Source organism: Ictalurus furcatus, chromosome 18 (assembly GCF_023375685.1).
Source record: "Ictalurus furcatus strain D&B chromosome 18, Billie_1.0, whole genome shotgun sequence".
NCBI classification, from domain to species: domain Eukaryota; kingdom Metazoa; phylum Chordata; class Actinopteri; order Siluriformes; family Ictaluridae; genus Ictalurus; species Ictalurus furcatus.
In genome coordinates, this window is record NC_071272.1 from 15,042,521 (window position 1) to 15,058,748 (window position 16,228).

Sequence of the window (16,228 nt, forward strand, 5' to 3'; positions counted from 1 at the left end):
AACAGTACAGACCATTTTTCACAGCCTTCTTTACTCGAATTTACCAAGGGTGCCAATTTTGGTGGAGGGCACTGTATGTGGTATGTTTGCAGTAGTAGATGCTTTAATTAAACAAAAAATCTTTAAAAGCACATTTATGTGTGTGTATTTGTCAATTTATGTGCAATTTAAGTTTTAAGCATTTAGGGTTTGGTTATTATTACCTAGTAGCATAATCATATTGAACAAAATGTTATTTAAAAAATACTATATCAGATGGCTAACATGAGCTAGCCATCTAACTAACTCCATACTAGTTAGCCAAAGGAAACAATATATTAATCACCAATATACATTCCAATAAGAGGCTGCTTTATTCTCAGCACAAGGTCTAAAATGAACAGAATGTTCTTTGGTTAGTGTCAGTGCTCAAAGCCATGCAGCTTCTTTTGCATTTTCTGCATAATGCTAGTTCATGGGTCATCCTGCTTGTTATAACACTAATTCATGGGTTATTCTTGTAATGCTAATTCATGAGTTTGTGTTTTCAGTATAATACTAATTCATGAATTTGCCTGTCTTCTATAATGCTAATTCATCTGTCACATTTGAAAGGCTGTGGCCCACTTAAAGATGTAATAGGCGCCCAATTCATCCAGATTGCATCATATGTTATGACGGAAGTTACAGAAACAGCCTGACTGTCAAAAAAGTCTTTTAACAGAATACATTTATTGTTTAACTCGTTACTCGTATCAATAGAATATAATAACAAGCTTGTGTATGAATGTGTTAAGGTACATGAATAGACTGGTTTAAGGCTACATTTACTTTGTTTGTACATTAGGGAACAAAAAATATCTGTGAATACCTTTTTCTGTCAATGTAGTACAACGATTGAGAACAAACCAACATCTTACTAACTAGCATGAGTTTGTGACCCACCTTCCCCCACAAAGATCCATCCATGTGTTATTTTGTTGTCAGTTCCAGTTAGAGTGGGGCAGATTCAATGCTATTCACAGTGACATGCAGGAAAGGTCAACCACTAAATTGGTGTCCTTCTAAACACCAATACTCAGAAATGCCACAGTAAAACATATCATACACATAAGCTCCATAAGCCTGGACCCATATCAGAGAAAGTAATAGTGAACTAGTAAACACAAGCAAGCTTTTACTATAAATACAGAGATCCTTTGGGTTGTAGTTTTTGCTCTTTTCAGAAATGCCAGACATTTATGATGCTACAGGGTCACAGTGAAGTGTACAGAGACTGTTTATCACACGGTGTGTTAGGCAGCAGAGGCTGTGCAATTACCCAGGGATGCAAGGGACAAAATATAAATAAGAGATTAACAAGAAAGTGAGTTGGAGAAGTGAGAATACATTTACATTTCACATTTACATTTATTGATTTGACAGAAGCCTTTATCGAGGCAGAAAACAACCCAAGTGCATCAGAAAACAACTCATCTGAGGCAGAAATGAACCAGCTAAGAGAGAAAACAAACAAAGAACCTAGCTGTTAGAGCATCTGATAGTGATACAAAGCATCCATATATTGACCAGAAGACAGCGCCGGGAAATACAGAATTCTCAACTAAACAACTAAATGTCGGAGTAAGAGTTCACTCACAGTTGTAATAAAGCAGTCAGTCAAACTACGAAAAATCTTTTTTTAAAAATAATAATAGTTGGGCTGAACTGGAACATCAGGCTTTTTCAAATTCAATCTGTATTAAATATGAGCAAGGTATTGTTCTATTGTTTAACGTGAATAACTACAGCCAAACTTTTATCTAGTAAATGAAATGGTAAATCATTAATGCTTTCAAGTCTGAATAACGGCATGTTTTGACTTGAATGGGGCATAACCTATTAACTAGCAATATAGTTAAAAGGCCAACTCATTGAAGTAGCATTAAAGTCAATAGACTAACAAATGAATTAGCATTACAGTAAATGTGGAAACACATGAATTAGCATTATAGTAAACTTGGAAACACATGAATTAGCATTATAGTTAATAAGATAACCCATGAACTAGCATCATGATAAACATGGAAACACATAAATTAGCATTAGAGAAAACAGGCAAATGCAAGAGCTAGCATTATAGTTAATAGGCTAACATATGAACTAGCATTACAGTTAAGAGCTAACTCGTGAACTAGCATTATAGTTAATAGGCTAACACATGCACTAGCATTATACTTAATAAGATAACCCATTAACTAGCATCATAGTAAACATGGAAACGCAGGAATTATCATTATAGAAAATAGGCAAACGCAAACCCATGAATTTCTTATTTATCAGTCATCTCGGTGGCTGTGTTAAAATGAATAGTACATTTTATTGTTACTTGGATCAGCACAAAATTTAGGTTGTTCAACAAAAAGTTAAATTACCATTAGGCTAGACGTACACAAGTACATGTATTCAGATTGGAAGAGCGAGTCCTGCATCAGTGTAGAAAAGTTGCAGGAACTAGAGGAGTCTGGTTTAAGGAGTCTGGTTTAAGACTTAGTGCAACGCGTGTTAGAATATACAGTGGAAGAGTTCATTCTGAGGATGAGAAATGGAGAAAGCATGGGGGTGTAATGGAAAAATAAGCTTGTCTGCAGGAGTGAAAAGTAACAAACGACATGTACTCTCGTTACAGTACTTGCGTAAATGGTTCACTGTAATGGTCCTTTTTTGAGCACAATTAAATACTTTTACTTGAGTTTAAAAACAAATCAACTTCACGCACAGTTCGAGTAAAAAAAAAAAAACATTTAACCTAACCCAATTAAGAGACAATATGTGCAAATTTTAAATAATTCAATTTCAAATTAGCATTGGCACTAAATGTCAACGCAGCAATGTCTGAGACAGTAAAGACAGGTGTGCATCCCTGGCCCAATTTATTAGGTATCTTTAGTTTTCAATTGCAGATAACAATCTACAAATTACAGAAGCCAAAATCAATGGAGTTATCAGCATTTTCACACCTGCTGAAACATGTACAGGTAAGCTAAATACATTAGGTAGCTGAGTGAGCAAGGCGAGCTAGCCAGATCTTTTTTATGTTTTACAGTATATAAGCTCTGTATTAACCTTTAGTTACGTGGCTATTCACTAGTGGGTTCCTGTTCTATTAAATATACGTAAGTGCTTCTAAAGCCTATATGCTCAGGATAATGTGTAAGGGGAATCTTTGCTAAATAGATGTAGCTAGAGCTATGTATGAATTAACATGAGCTAGCTACCATTACCTTTCTTTATATACTATTGATCATTTGAGGTGGTATTCACATTAGCCATAGCTTAAAAGTCATTTCTAAAGAAATTACTCAAGTAGTTTTTCACCATATGACTTATTGAGTCATATATACTATACTTGAGTAATTTTCAGGTTTTTACTTTTACTCAAGTGAATTATTGCTACAGTGGCAGTGTTGCTACAGTGTACTCAGATCATTGTATGTTGCACCCTATCCACCACAGCTTGTCTGTAAGTGTTAATAGATACATGCAAGCATGTGTATTGTGCAAGTGGATTGGGCAAGTGTATAGACACCTGCGTTATGAGGATGAAAAGTGAAACAGTACATTTTTCTACTTCTCTTTTTGCATCACATGTGAATTAGTGCAAGCTCAATACCCTGTTCTGTGTTTTGACCGAGTTACCGGTAGTGTGTTTTTGGGGCTTGCGGTTTGCCTGGGTGTGGTGGGGATGTGGGTGACAAGAGAGGAAGGGTGTGTATACGTGTGACAGATTTTCCCACAGCGAGTAAAAAAAGCTGATGCACAAAAATGCTGTAAACAGATGATCTGTGCTTACGAGTACAAATGAGCATGGTATGTAATACTACAAAGCAAGTGCAGTCTGTAGAGCTACAATGTGAACTGGTCCTTTGTTTGTTTGTTTGTTTGTTTGTTTTTAGATAATTAACTTACTATATGGCCAAAAGTATGTGGACACAAGTGGCCCAGACTGTTGCCACAAAGTTGGAAGCATACAGTTGCAAATAATGACTTTGCATGCTGTAGCATTACAATTTCCCTTTACTGGAACTGGCCCAAACCTGTTTCATCTTGACAATGCCCCTGAAACCCAAAGTCCATGAAGTTATACCCATGAAGACATAACTCTGTTGTTACAGAGTAACAATTGTCATTGGTAAACCGTTCATTATATAAGGAATGAAGCATGACAGGACATGCTGTTATTGGAAAGTAATCAATGATTAGGGTGGTATGAAGTGGAGTTACTGTCACCACCCTGAAGTTTATTTATTTTTACTATAACACCATGCCCCAAAGTGTTTTATCAGTCCTTACAGAATTTCATGGCGTTTTTTTGTAATTGTTATGGCCAAAAATGCTTGATTTTGCTACGGCATTTTTTCAAAATTTGCAGTGTAACTTGCAGAGTTTTTTTTGTGATTTTTAAAAAATTTTTTTGCATAAAACTACTTGAATTGGCAAAATCGCAATTGCCCGAAATTATTTTGCACGGCCTTTCACAGGGATGTTTGTTGGTAAATTAGACCTTTTAGCTATACACATGCTTGACGCATGAGAATCGAAGAGGGCTTTGGCTGAATGCGTGTTGTGATGACGTCACAGGCGCAAATCTGCGGTAATTTTGAAAAAAATAAACACCTCCTCCGGATATTGTGGAGTTTGCTTGATGTTCTGCGAAATCGCAAAATCCTGGAGAGACTGTTTTACTCCTCTTATACCACAGAAATTGATAGTCCTTCTTGCAGAACCAGAAGTCCAGGGGGTGGACTTGGACCTGATCGAACTGAGGCTAACCCTAACTCTAACCCCCTAATCCTGACCTCCAGCCTTAACAACTCAGACACAGTACAACATGGAACAACAAACACACTTATCCAGCCTGAAACACACTGAGTTGTCTCCATCCCTTGGACATTTGTTTCAATTCCACCTGGCTTATCAGAAAGTTGTGTGACAACCCAAACATGTCAGAAAGAGTTAAGTGTGGTGAGTGTGTGTGTGTGTGTGTGTGTGTGTGAGAGAGAGAGAGAGAGAGAGAAAGAGAGAGAGAGAGAGAAAGAACACAGTCTAAGAAGCCCTATTTCAGTAGCACAACATAAATAAAACATTCACTAAGTCTAATGGCTATGACTGATGCAACTACAGTATATGTCACTACTCTGAGCCATGCAGTCACACATATTGTGCATCCCCATATATCCACATGGAATTATAATAAGAAACCAGACCCTCCAGGATTTTGCGATTGCAGAAATTAATGCAAGATCAAGGAAACTCTACAATATTCTGAGGAGCTTGAAATTTTTCAAAATTACCACAGATTTTTCGCATATTTGGGCCATGTGACATCATCACAACATGACTTCAGCCAAAACTGAAATGCTGCAAGTTTCGATTCACGTGCGTCAAACATGAGTACAGCTAAAAGGTCTCATTTACCAACAAACATCACTACAAAGACCCTGCAAAACAATATTGTGCAACTGAAATTTTGCCAATTCAAGTAGGTTTCTGCAAAAAAGCACCAGAACTCCACAAGTTGCATTGCAAATTTGTTGCACTGTTGGCCACAATAATCACAAAAAACTCCACAAAAACAGAGTGAAGGGTCTAATTATAAACAAATAAGACTGGTTCATCCTTACAAAAAATGTGTAGCAGTTCTAGCTTTCTAAAGATGTTCTACTTTGTACCTTTCCTGAAATAAACCGTTAGTTGTTTGGTTGTTGTATGGACAAACCCTAGATACTCGATGGAACCCTTTTTTTTTTTTTAAATAAGAGTTTATGTGTGAAATATTGCAATCATTTGTTCAATTTCATAAAATGGCTAATTGAGCCTGAAAAAAAATCTAAATTAATCTGGAACTTTAGCATCCTTCAAGTCCACCTTTAAACTTTGGGCCACATCTCCTGCCTGAGATATTTGTATGCAGTGATGAGCATGAGCAAGTGTATTTGAGATGCTGAACAACAAAAAGAAATTAAAAGCTATAACTGATCACTCCTTGTTAGCAATTGTTAGCTCCATTAGCATTGTAGCTCCAGTAGAATATTAAAGTAATATGTAATCCTCATTAAAAATATCTTGGTTGATCTACTGCAGTAGAGTTTAGGGAAAACCCTGAATAAATTTCATTCTGAATCAAATATTTCTTTAAGAGAGTTTGAGACTGTTTATTTAGGGTTACAATAGTTTCGACATAACTGATTGAGCACTCAGGTGCCCCTATCACATGCGTTTGCGTGCATGTAAGAGACTGAGAACCCCGATTTACAGTGTTATTCACCATCAGTGTGAACATTCTGATGATGAGATGCTGACGTGCTAGACAGCAGGGGTTTATGGCCTGAGCACTGAAACGCTCGAGCAGACAGAAAGGCAAGATAAGACTAAAATATTAATAACCTTCATAAAAGCTGTATGTAAATGTATTCAGAATCATCACTCACACAATCTATCTATATGTTCTTCTTTTTCGTGAATTGTTTCTCGGAACTGGAATTTATTTCTTAAAGTACCTCTAAAACACTAAGAAATGTTATTCTTAAATGATTAACTCCTCTAGGAAGATTACAATTTGGGACATTGTGCTACTTTACATTACTTCTGTTTAAAACATAGAATTATTAATAACATTACTTCAGTGAACATTAAACAGTCCATACAGAATTTCACAGAGGTTTTTTTTGTGACCAAAAATGCTTGATTTTCAGTTTGCAAATTTTTGTGCTCTTTTGTGGAAAACTACTTAAACTGGCGAAATTGCAATTGCACGAAATTGTTTTGCATGGTCTTTCGCAGTGATGTTTGTTGGTAAATAGCTGTACTCATGTTCGACACATGTGAATCGAAGGGGGCTTTTGCTGAACACGTGCTGTGATGATGTCACATGACTCGTCTTGGCCCAAATATGCATAAAATATGTAGTAATTTACAAGAAATGTAAGCTAGGTCAAATATTGCAGAGGGACTGATTACATATGACTTCAAAAAGTGCAAAGGTTTTGACCCAATCACATAGAATTTTTAGGAGATGATGTGTTTCTCAGAAGGTGCATGCATTGTTGCAAGGCTTGTTATCTAGCTAATGTAGCTAATTGAAATCATGATTTAATCTGGCAGATTTAGCTGCTATTACAATTACTGAGGATATGACGATGGATATTTGGGATGGCAGGAAGGCCAGGGAGCATTGCCAATTTGCATTCACATACATAGTCATAACACAATGTGTAGAAATGTTCTTAGGCCTTTTTAGTAGGAGATTAAAACTGTCAAATATTTTACAAAGATGTTTACAGTTACAGGATAGAGGAGTACTTTAAGAAACACCTAGCTCTAAAATGTTGTGAGGTGAGGTTTCCACCACGCTCTAGATTTCATAACAGTAATACTTGTTAAAGCATTCCCTGCACCTTTATTTCCCCTTTCAGTAAAAAGATTTATGGTTTAGATTTAAACTCATGTTCATAATAATAAATAAATAAAAAATCCAGGCAAAAAAACTCGTACAAATCAAGCACACAGTTTCTGTCTCACCTTTACACACACACACACACACACACACACACACACACACAGCATCTGGTACACACATCCACACGCTGTCTTCTTAGCACACGGCTAACAGCTGATCCTGCTGCATGTGATGCACCTACCATCCAAATCCTCCGAACGACACGCTCCTCTTCCTCCTCAGCATGGTTGCCTTCTTCCCACTCTTTGTTCGCCTCCCACTCTCTCTCTCCCTCTTACGCTGGATGCTTACTCCCTCGTCTCTCTGTGGTGTGGTGTGTGGGTCTCTTTCTGTTGTTCCACTAATTTTACTTCAGCCTCCTCTCTCTCTCTCTCTCTCTCTCTCTGTGACAGTTTTAAAACCTGGGCTTGCTATATGTTGCCACTCCCTCACTTTAGTACTCAACTCCACACATGCTGAGAGTAAGTGAGAAATAGAGGGAGGAAGGAAGGGTGGGAGAGGTGGGGCTGGATGCAGTTCTCTCTAAATATATATAAATATTCTCTCTCTCTCTCTCTCTCACTCTCTCTCTCTAATATATATGTATATAATACATTTTCTCACTCACCACTGTCTCTGTCCCTTGCACTGCTGGAATGAAAAACAGGCCAGTGATTATTCATAAGCTTTATTTATGTATTTATTTCTTGGGTTAAATTAAATATTGATCACAAGCACCACTTGTCATTTTAGTCATCATCTATTATCTAACTGCTAATAACCACAGCCGGTTAGTGCTACATGAATGGGCTGGAATGTGGCAGACAGACAGACACAAGGGATGGTTTTCTGGTTTTATTACAGTCAATACTGCCTAATCAAGACAGGCATTAAACAATGGCTTGGAATATTCCCAGACAATGGAGACAGACTTTGCAAAAGGTATGTTACACAGTCTGTGTTATTTTTAGGGAGTAGTGTGATTGCAGGTGAATATCATTAGTAATCAGGTGAAGAGGTCACTCTGCAAGCAGGATGGGATTCACCATTCAAGATTCAAAGGTTTATTTGTCACATGCACATTCGTAGCAGGTACAAAGGATTTTTTTTCTAGGTCGATCTCTGGTTTGTTGGGCTTCGTGGTCCAGACAGTGTGAAAGAAACTTATGAGCTCTATGTTTAGCGGTAGCGGTGGGGTTTGACTGATGGTCATCTGGCATAATCGAATTTACCAGAATTGACAAGGCTTGAGAAGGGAAACATGGAAGCTTGAGAATATACAGTAAAGACATGTTGGCCGTAGCTTGTAGGTTACTTAACCTGATTTATATTTGGGGGTCTCAGATCGTTGTCTGTCAGTGAATTCCTCTTGTCATTGAATTGCTTGACTTAATAGAAGTAACAAAATACCTCCTCCTATGCTCCTTCATGGTTTTTGAAAAAAATTGTCAACAGCTGGTGCGTCTGAGGTAGAGTGATGTGAGCCAGGAGCATACTCAACCTATGGGAGAAAATGTGACCATTCCTCCAGGTGATCTTTGCAGAAGGTACAGAAGAATCCACAAGTTTCTTGGTTGGCTCTCTCAACTTGTCCATTAGCTCATGGATGATAGCCAAGAGGTGAAACTAAGGCCCTGTTCACATCTGGTATTACCAGCTGTCTTGAATGCTCCAATCAAGTGGACAGCTGAAATACATAGCCATTCACTCCTGGCATTATGAACTGTTTTACAGGCAAAAATGTCCTGCAAAATTCTATTTTATGCACACGTAGGGGCTGTTTAAAATGCTTCACTTACATGGTCTGCTAAGAAACACTAAATGAATGGCAGATGAAAGAATGAAAGCTAGCAAACTCCTGCAACACCCATTGGTCTCATATTGCATTGTGGTATGATCTTTCTGTACCACAATGCAATATAAGACCAATGGGTGTTGCAGGAGTTTGCTAGCTAGGGGAGTGCATGGAATCTTGTCTTGGGCACACATGGAGCATATTTATCCATCCTTTACTTTATGTCCTTTAGCATGGTTTTACAACAATATTTGGATTTGATGGGTCTAAGTAACCCCTGGGTGCCCAAGTTATCCATGCATCCCTGAGATTGGAAGGGACATAGCTCTTATTTGGAGGGCTTTGGGCAGGCACAGAAGGATTTTGGAGTGCCTAGACAATTTTGGTGTTCGATATCCCAGTTTACAGCAACAATGGTGCACAGCTCTGGTAAGATGGTGAGATTAGTGGTAGGTTGGAATCAGTGGGATACATGCATGAGAGGGCATCAGCAATTACATTTTTTAATGTGGATGATATGATGGTTAAATTAAATGTGGTGAAGAAGAAGGCCCATCTGGTTTGTCTTGGGGTGAGTCACAAACACAATATAAGTTTTAGGGATTCAGTAAACATGCAATACATAACAAGTATGACATACAGTATTTTAGTAATTATTTACATTTTAGCATACACAGTGTGGAGTTCCTATGCATGTTCTGCCTGTGTCTGCATGAGATAAGTTAAATTGGCCCTAGGTGTGAATTGTGCATGATGCCCTTTGATCAACTGGTTTCCTATCTAGGGTGTAATTGATCATAATCTGGATAAAGTGGTTAATGAAAGTGAGTGACTACACACCCTGTAGTGATGAAGCGTTGAGATAAATGTGTGACAATATATATATAGTGCCCCCTGCTGACCAAAAAGCAAAGTAAAGCAACTCATTATAGCAGGGCTCCAGTGCTGGTCACCCACCAGTTAAAAATAGGCTATTTTACTGCTCTAACAGAGTTGGAAATTTAGTGGACCACCAGGACAGGAGGTGAGAAGTCGGAGTGAGGCTTCTGTATTTATATAATTAAAAAAAATAATAATTTATACTATTTACTTTTTTCTTACTAATTAAAACCAAATAAATGATGAAATAAACAAATGTAATAAATAAAAGACACAAGTAGGGAATTAAATGGTGAAAAAAATCAGTTAAAATGAATATAAAACCAAATATGTTTTAAGGTAGTTGTTCTGTGTACCTTTTAGGTACTCAGGCTGAGAATCCCGGAGATTTGCCCCATGCGAAGCAAAGAAAACGCGATTACACATGTAGATAGATAATAGAAATAGATTAAAAATAATAATAATTAAAAAAAAAACTTAAAGATGTATGAAGAAAATAGCTGAGCTCCTGCGCTGCGAGCAGGGTTCGAACCTGCGCGGGGAGACCCCATTGGATTTCAAGTCCAACGCCTTAACCACTCGGCCATCGCAGCACGTAAAGCTCGGCGACATAAGGAGCTTTAATCTAGTCATTTCAGCTAAAAAGCCTTAGCTTCCCGGTACCCTTTGCCAACTTAAAACACGCACAATTACGGAGTTTTTACTTGTGAAAACCAATATTCTGTCGTTTTGAGGACTGTTCCTAACACATTCTTAATAAGTTCTAACACAGTACAAAAAAGTCCTAACAATCCTTACACTTATGGGGCAAAACACAACGGGGGGAAAATAGCCATTGGTCGAAACCTAGTCACGTGAAAGAGCATGTGATTTTGACAACCGGAGAGCTCACAGTGTGCTTTTTAGCACTTCATTTATTCTAAAGCTTTTTCAAAGCTTTTTTTTGGGACCTTTGGATAAATTGGAGGTGAGTCTGAGCATAGAGAATATGTTTGAATTACATCTTGTAGAGGCTCCAGGCTCCCCGCGACACTGTGTAGGATAAGCGGTACAGAAAATGGATGGATGTGTCAAAATATTTTATTCAAACAGTAAAAGAGAAATCTCCACAGTGTTAACTGATTCACTTTATGTTTCGCACAAGTGAACGTTGATACAAATAATGAAAAGTCCCAGTGCTGTTACCAGCTAAATATCAGCATTCTTAAAATGCCTCCCAGCCAACCAAATTGAATTAACTGTTGTTTAATAAGCTATAATGGATCATACTAACTATATTTGTAAATTACAAAATGCATGCATTCACTAAAGTTTAATTCACCTCTCAGCTGCTTGCTGACCAGGTGCCAAGCCACTTCTCTTCTGGGAAGCTCTTCAAGGTCCTGGCAAGGTCTTCCTCTTGCATTTAAGTGAATATTTATATGAGACTGGTCAATGGCATACAGACAAGAATACAACCATAAAATCTGAGATATCTCAGTGGTTGACAGAGCAGTTATAGTGCAGTTGAGACCAACAAGGCACCCTGCCAAGGTATCCACTGCCTCCCATCCAGGAACACCCCTTGAATCACACCAACCATCCTGAAAAAGGAGATGGACACACACACAAAAAAAACAAATCCTATATTACAAAATTGATTTCAGTAAAAGTTCTGTGATAAACTATTCTTCACAATTCACAAATGATCACGTGTTAGCCACGTTACCGGAGATGATGGGTCAGGAACACCAGAGTTAATGTCCTCAATAGTGTCACTGTCAGGAAAGTGAGAGCCATCACTTGCAATGTTGGTTTCCTAGATTATTTATTTGTAAACATGTGAGAGAGAGAACTTGGGTTATAAACTTGACTGTGTTCAAAAGTCAATCTAAAAAATGATTACTTGTAGATTAATCATGCAACAACTCATTCATAGCACCTGTAAATTAATTTTTCCTAGGTAATTTTACTGACTGAAAATCAAAAAATTGTCACATTACCTGGGATGATGAGTTGAATGAATCAACATGTATGTTAGGACAGCTGGAGATGTGTGAAGTGTCTAAACTGAGATCAGCTGAATCACATATTGTGACATCTGGATGTGTCTCATCCTCCTGACCTTCAACCTGCATCTCTGGCACAACGATGCCCATTTCACCATGCTGCAGTCCTATACTGGACTGTGGCACTGGCTGCTTTCCTGTACTGGTCTGTGGGGTTAGCTGCTTTCCTGTACTGGTCTGTGGGGCTGGCTGCATAGCTGCACTGCTCTGTGGGGCTGGCTGCATGGCTGTACTGGTCTGTGGGGCTGGCTGCATGGCTGTACTGGTCTGTGGGGCTGGCTGCATGGCTGTACTGGTCGGTGGGGCTGGCTGCATGGCTGTACTGGTCTGTAGGGCTGGCTGCTTAGGCTGACTCCCTGGACTTAACCCTGTCTGCTGAGTAGACTGGAAAAAGTGTTAGTGTTTCCCTAGGTCTGAAAATATTTCCAGTGTTTCAAACAACATTATTCTCTTTTTTAATTGGCACAATACAAACATAAATAATGAACATGTTTCTGTTATGAAAATGTACATATTGGAAGAAATATAGTAATATAATAGTTATATGGCAATGGTCACCAGTGCAGGTAAAATTATCATGTTTATCATTACATACCTTATGATAACTGCATTTGCAAGGGATTCTTTTCCCAAAGAAGTCGTAAATACGGGTCTGGTTGTGTGACGGACAGTTATCAATCCAGTGCAACGCATCCTTCCACTTCTTTGCTCCTGGCTTCTTGCCTGTTGTAAAGTGGTACTTCCCTTGGGCATACTTGCACAGGATGTCATACCAGTACACGTCAGGTTTACCGGTCTTAGTCATGTCTACAAATATGAAACAACAGGCTAAATATCAGCCAACTTGAGCTCATTTTTAGGTTAGTGAGAAGGATATCACCCTAGCTAGCTAGAATGGAAGAGAAGGCACAACTTATGGCAAATGAACTATTGAACAAAAGATACAATTGAAGTAAAAATGCACATTCTAAGGCCAGGAAAAATTTACTTTTTTCCCCAAAAAATCCTTTTGGGAAGATTATTTTAAACAGGAGCATTTAAGTAGAAGGTTTTATGACATGAATATAATTCATGTTTATTTATGTACATGGATGGTTATCTAATTATGTATGAATTTCTTTTATGTCAGCATCAAATACAATCTTCCATTATATAGTATATAGAATAGATAATGTTTAAACTAAACTAAACCAAACTAAAGAGTGCTCAAAGTTTTTAGTTATCTAAAAGCAGTATCAATTATAAAGTAAATTATAAAGTGAATCGGTTAACTGTGGAGATTTCTCTTTTACTGTTTGAATAAAATATTTTGACACATCCATCCATTTTCTGAACCGCTTATCCTACACAGTGTCGCGGGGAGCCTGGAGCCTCTACAAGATGTAATTCAAACATATTCTCTATGCTCGGACTCACCTCCAATTTATCCAAAGGTCCCAAAAAAAAAGCTTTAAAAAAAGCTTTATAAAATAAATGAAGCGCTAAAAAGCACACTGTGAGCTCTCCGGTTGTCAGGATAGTGAACAAATGGCCCCTCTGTCTTTTAAAAATTTTAATCACATGCTCTTTCACGTGACTAGGTTTCAACCAATGGCTATTTTGCCCCGTTATGTTTTGCCCCATGAGTGTTAGGATTGTTAGGACTTTGTTAGGACTTATTTAGAATGTGTTAGGAACAGTTTGCCAGTCCTGAAAACAGGGCAATAGGCTGAAGGAGCTTTAATCTAATCTAATCATCATTTTAGCAGGTTACCTAACCATCGCCTTAGCTTCCCTGTACCCTCTGCCAACTTAAAACATGCACAATTACACAGTTTTTACTTGTGAAAACCAATATTCTGTCGTTTTGAGTTTACATCCCCATAAGACTCACGAAGGGGATATTCCTGAGAAGAGATAACTCAAGTATTGTAGCGAACAGTATCAGCTAAATCTGTTCCTACGGTTTATTAAACCATGCACTGTACCATAAAACACAGTGTTTACACGTTTTAAAAGGGAAAAATAATGTTTTACTGATTTACTTTAAATATCCTTGCGTATGTGGAGCAATATTCAGATGAATTGCCATTGATAAATCGTCTGTCCAGAGCACATTATTCCAGAAGGCCTGGTCTTTGCCTGTATGCTCATTGGTAAACTATTGTCCTGAAAAGACTTTTCCTGGCATGTCTCCCATGCAAGTCAAATCTGTCCAATCTCTTTCTGATTGTAGAAGCATGAACTTTGACACCAACAGTTGGAAGACTTACTAGCAGATCCTGTGATGAAATTGTGGGGTTCTTGGAAAATACTTTTTGCATCAGATGGTCTGCTCTGGGAATGAATTTGCTGGGACGGCCAGTCCTGGACAAATTAGGAGTCGTTTGAAATCTGCGCCAGTTGTAGATGATTTTCCTTACAGTGGAATGATGTGTTTCAAAAAATTTTGAGATCTTTTAAAATCCCTTCCCAGTCTCATAGGCATCCACAAACTTTTTTCTGAAGACATTACAGAACTCTTTAGATCTTGCCATGATGACACCCCACACCTCAATAACAAAGGGAACACCAGACACTAGATATGAGGGGAGTATAAATAAGACAGGTTCCACCTGCACTCCCTAAACAGGTCCTCATCACTGGCACCCAATCTTCCAACACCTAATTCTAATTTTATGGATTTTTCAGGGTGTGATAAATGTAGGGGTGCACTTACTTTTTCCTTGTGACAGGGTTTTTTAAAAAATTATTTAAATTGTGAAAATTACTACAAAATGTCACCGTTGTGTCATTTGATAGTGTATCGCCTTTATTAATAGGCACTGTTTCAAATAGGATAAAATGTTTGCTTGTCCAAATATGTTTTAAAAATAAATAAATAAATAAATTCTATGGGGTGTGTAAATCAATGACATTTAATTTTCTGGCAGTTGTCAGTAAGCAGCAGATGATTCTCTTAATCATTACCAATTTCACATATTGCGCTGAATTGACATTTATATCCAAGAATGTTCTCATAGGTAAATGTTAATAATGGGAATGTGTAAACGACCATTTTAGTGTGTGTCTGTCAGGGGCGTTAACTGGACTGTTCATCATCCGGGTCTGAGCACAGATTCTTCCCAATAAATAAATAAAAAAATTAATAACTTTTAAAAACGTACAAATAGACTGTTTCCGGGGGGAGTGTGAAAACTGGACAAAAAGTTAGATAAAAAGATATTATATTATATTATATTAAAAGTTAGATAAAAATAATTTATCATAAAACTTGCTTATGGTGTTATCAAGCTTAGTTGTTCCTGGCTAGCAACACCAAACTAGCCTAGTCTCGTGTTAGATAGTCAAAAAGTTTTAGATTTTATCGGTCGTCCTACATACAGTGTGAGCTAGCGTTTGGTGGTATTAAAACCTGAAATAAGACACGAGTATTTCCAGGTATTTGCCTGTAAACCCTGTCTGACTGGTCTTACCTCCGTTCACTGGGGATACAAAATGACAGCACTACCGTCTTCTTCAACCGACATTCAGTTATGTAGTGACAAACAGCTCCACGTGGAGAATCATTATTTAACGCTAAATGTTCGTGTATAAAGCAGTCTCAGGGCGCCCCCTTGTGGTGTGAGAAGAATATGAACTGCTATTTCTACTGGCTTGCTCCAGTAGATTCTTCTCCATCAAAAAAAAGACTTCTTCTAACGTACTTCTAAATAGACTGTTTGAAAGCATTTTTTCTTGCATGTAATGGCTGCTTGATTAAAGATTGCCCAACACATTGTTGGAACACAGCTGACCAACATTACGGACATTTAAAAAAAGCGTTGCTTGTGGAGAGCGAGAAGTATTATCAAGGTCCACCATGGACTGTTTGTACATCTCTCATCAGGACAACGCTACAGAAGTCTGTGTTGTCGCCCAAAAAAATTAATGAACAGCTTCCCCCCCCTTCAGCTGTATTAATCCTGAAATCAGTTTCTAAGCATTAACTACCAGCCTCCACCTAAAAACTAAACATCAGCATTAAACACCATAATATACTGTACCATACATTATACCATTACACTATGA

General features: G+C 37.9%; 2 protein-coding genes and 1 non-coding gene across 4 annotated transcripts in view; all 3 read right to left on the reverse strand.

Moving 5' to 3' along the window:
* Window positions 1-8,876, reverse strand: part of rap1gap2b (RAP1 GTPase activating protein 2b) — a 46,910-nt gene extending 38,034 nt beyond the window's left edge. Inside the window, exons 1-3 of one of the 2 annotated variants that reach the window (XM_053648048.1) lie at window positions 8,777-8,876; window positions 8,085-8,104; window positions 7,659-7,932 (exon numbers count right to left, since the gene is read on the reverse strand). In XM_053648048.1, coding sequence (XP_053504023.1) covers window positions 7,659-7,702 — 44 coding nt within the window. In that variant the 5' untranslated portion in view covers window positions 7,703-7,932; window positions 8,085-8,104; window positions 8,777-8,876. Of the gene's footprint in view, window positions 1-7,658; window positions 7,933-8,084; window positions 8,105-8,776 lie in introns of those variants that run through there. The other variant, XM_053648050.1, reaches the window with a different exon arrangement.
* A 139-nt stretch (window positions 8,877-9,015) lies between these two features.
* Window positions 9,016-16,228, reverse strand: LOC128621975 (uncharacterized). The gene is made up of 7 exons (XM_053648057.1): window positions 15,213-16,228; window positions 14,431-14,524; window positions 12,774-12,985; window positions 12,113-12,562; window positions 11,839-11,928; window positions 11,452-11,713; window positions 9,016-9,143 (listed from the first exon to the last, which is right to left on the reverse strand). Exons 1-7 carry the CDS (start codon window positions 15,213-15,215, stop codon window positions 9,052-9,054), a joined length of 1,203 nt encoding a protein of 400 aa, XP_053504032.1. The 5' UTR covers window positions 15,216-16,228; the 3' UTR covers window positions 9,016-9,051.
* On the reverse strand, window positions 10,642-10,723 carry trnas-uga (transfer RNA serine (anticodon UGA)). The gene has a single exon. It is a non-coding gene; the product is annotated as a tRNA-Ser (tRNA).

What these genes read in the sequence shown, in the direction of transcription:
- LOC128621975 (XM_053648057.1), bottom strand. An exon ending in TTTCATCACAGGATCTGCTA is followed by an intron (nt 12,986 to 14,430) that starts GTAAGTCTTCCA and finishes TCATATTTGTAG; the next exon opens with ACATGACTAAGACCGGTAAA. An exon ending in TTCCTGACCCATCATCTCCG is followed by an intron (nt 11,714 to 11,838) that starts GTAACGTGGCTA and finishes CTCCTTTTTCAG; the next exon opens with GATGGTTGGTGTGATTCAAG.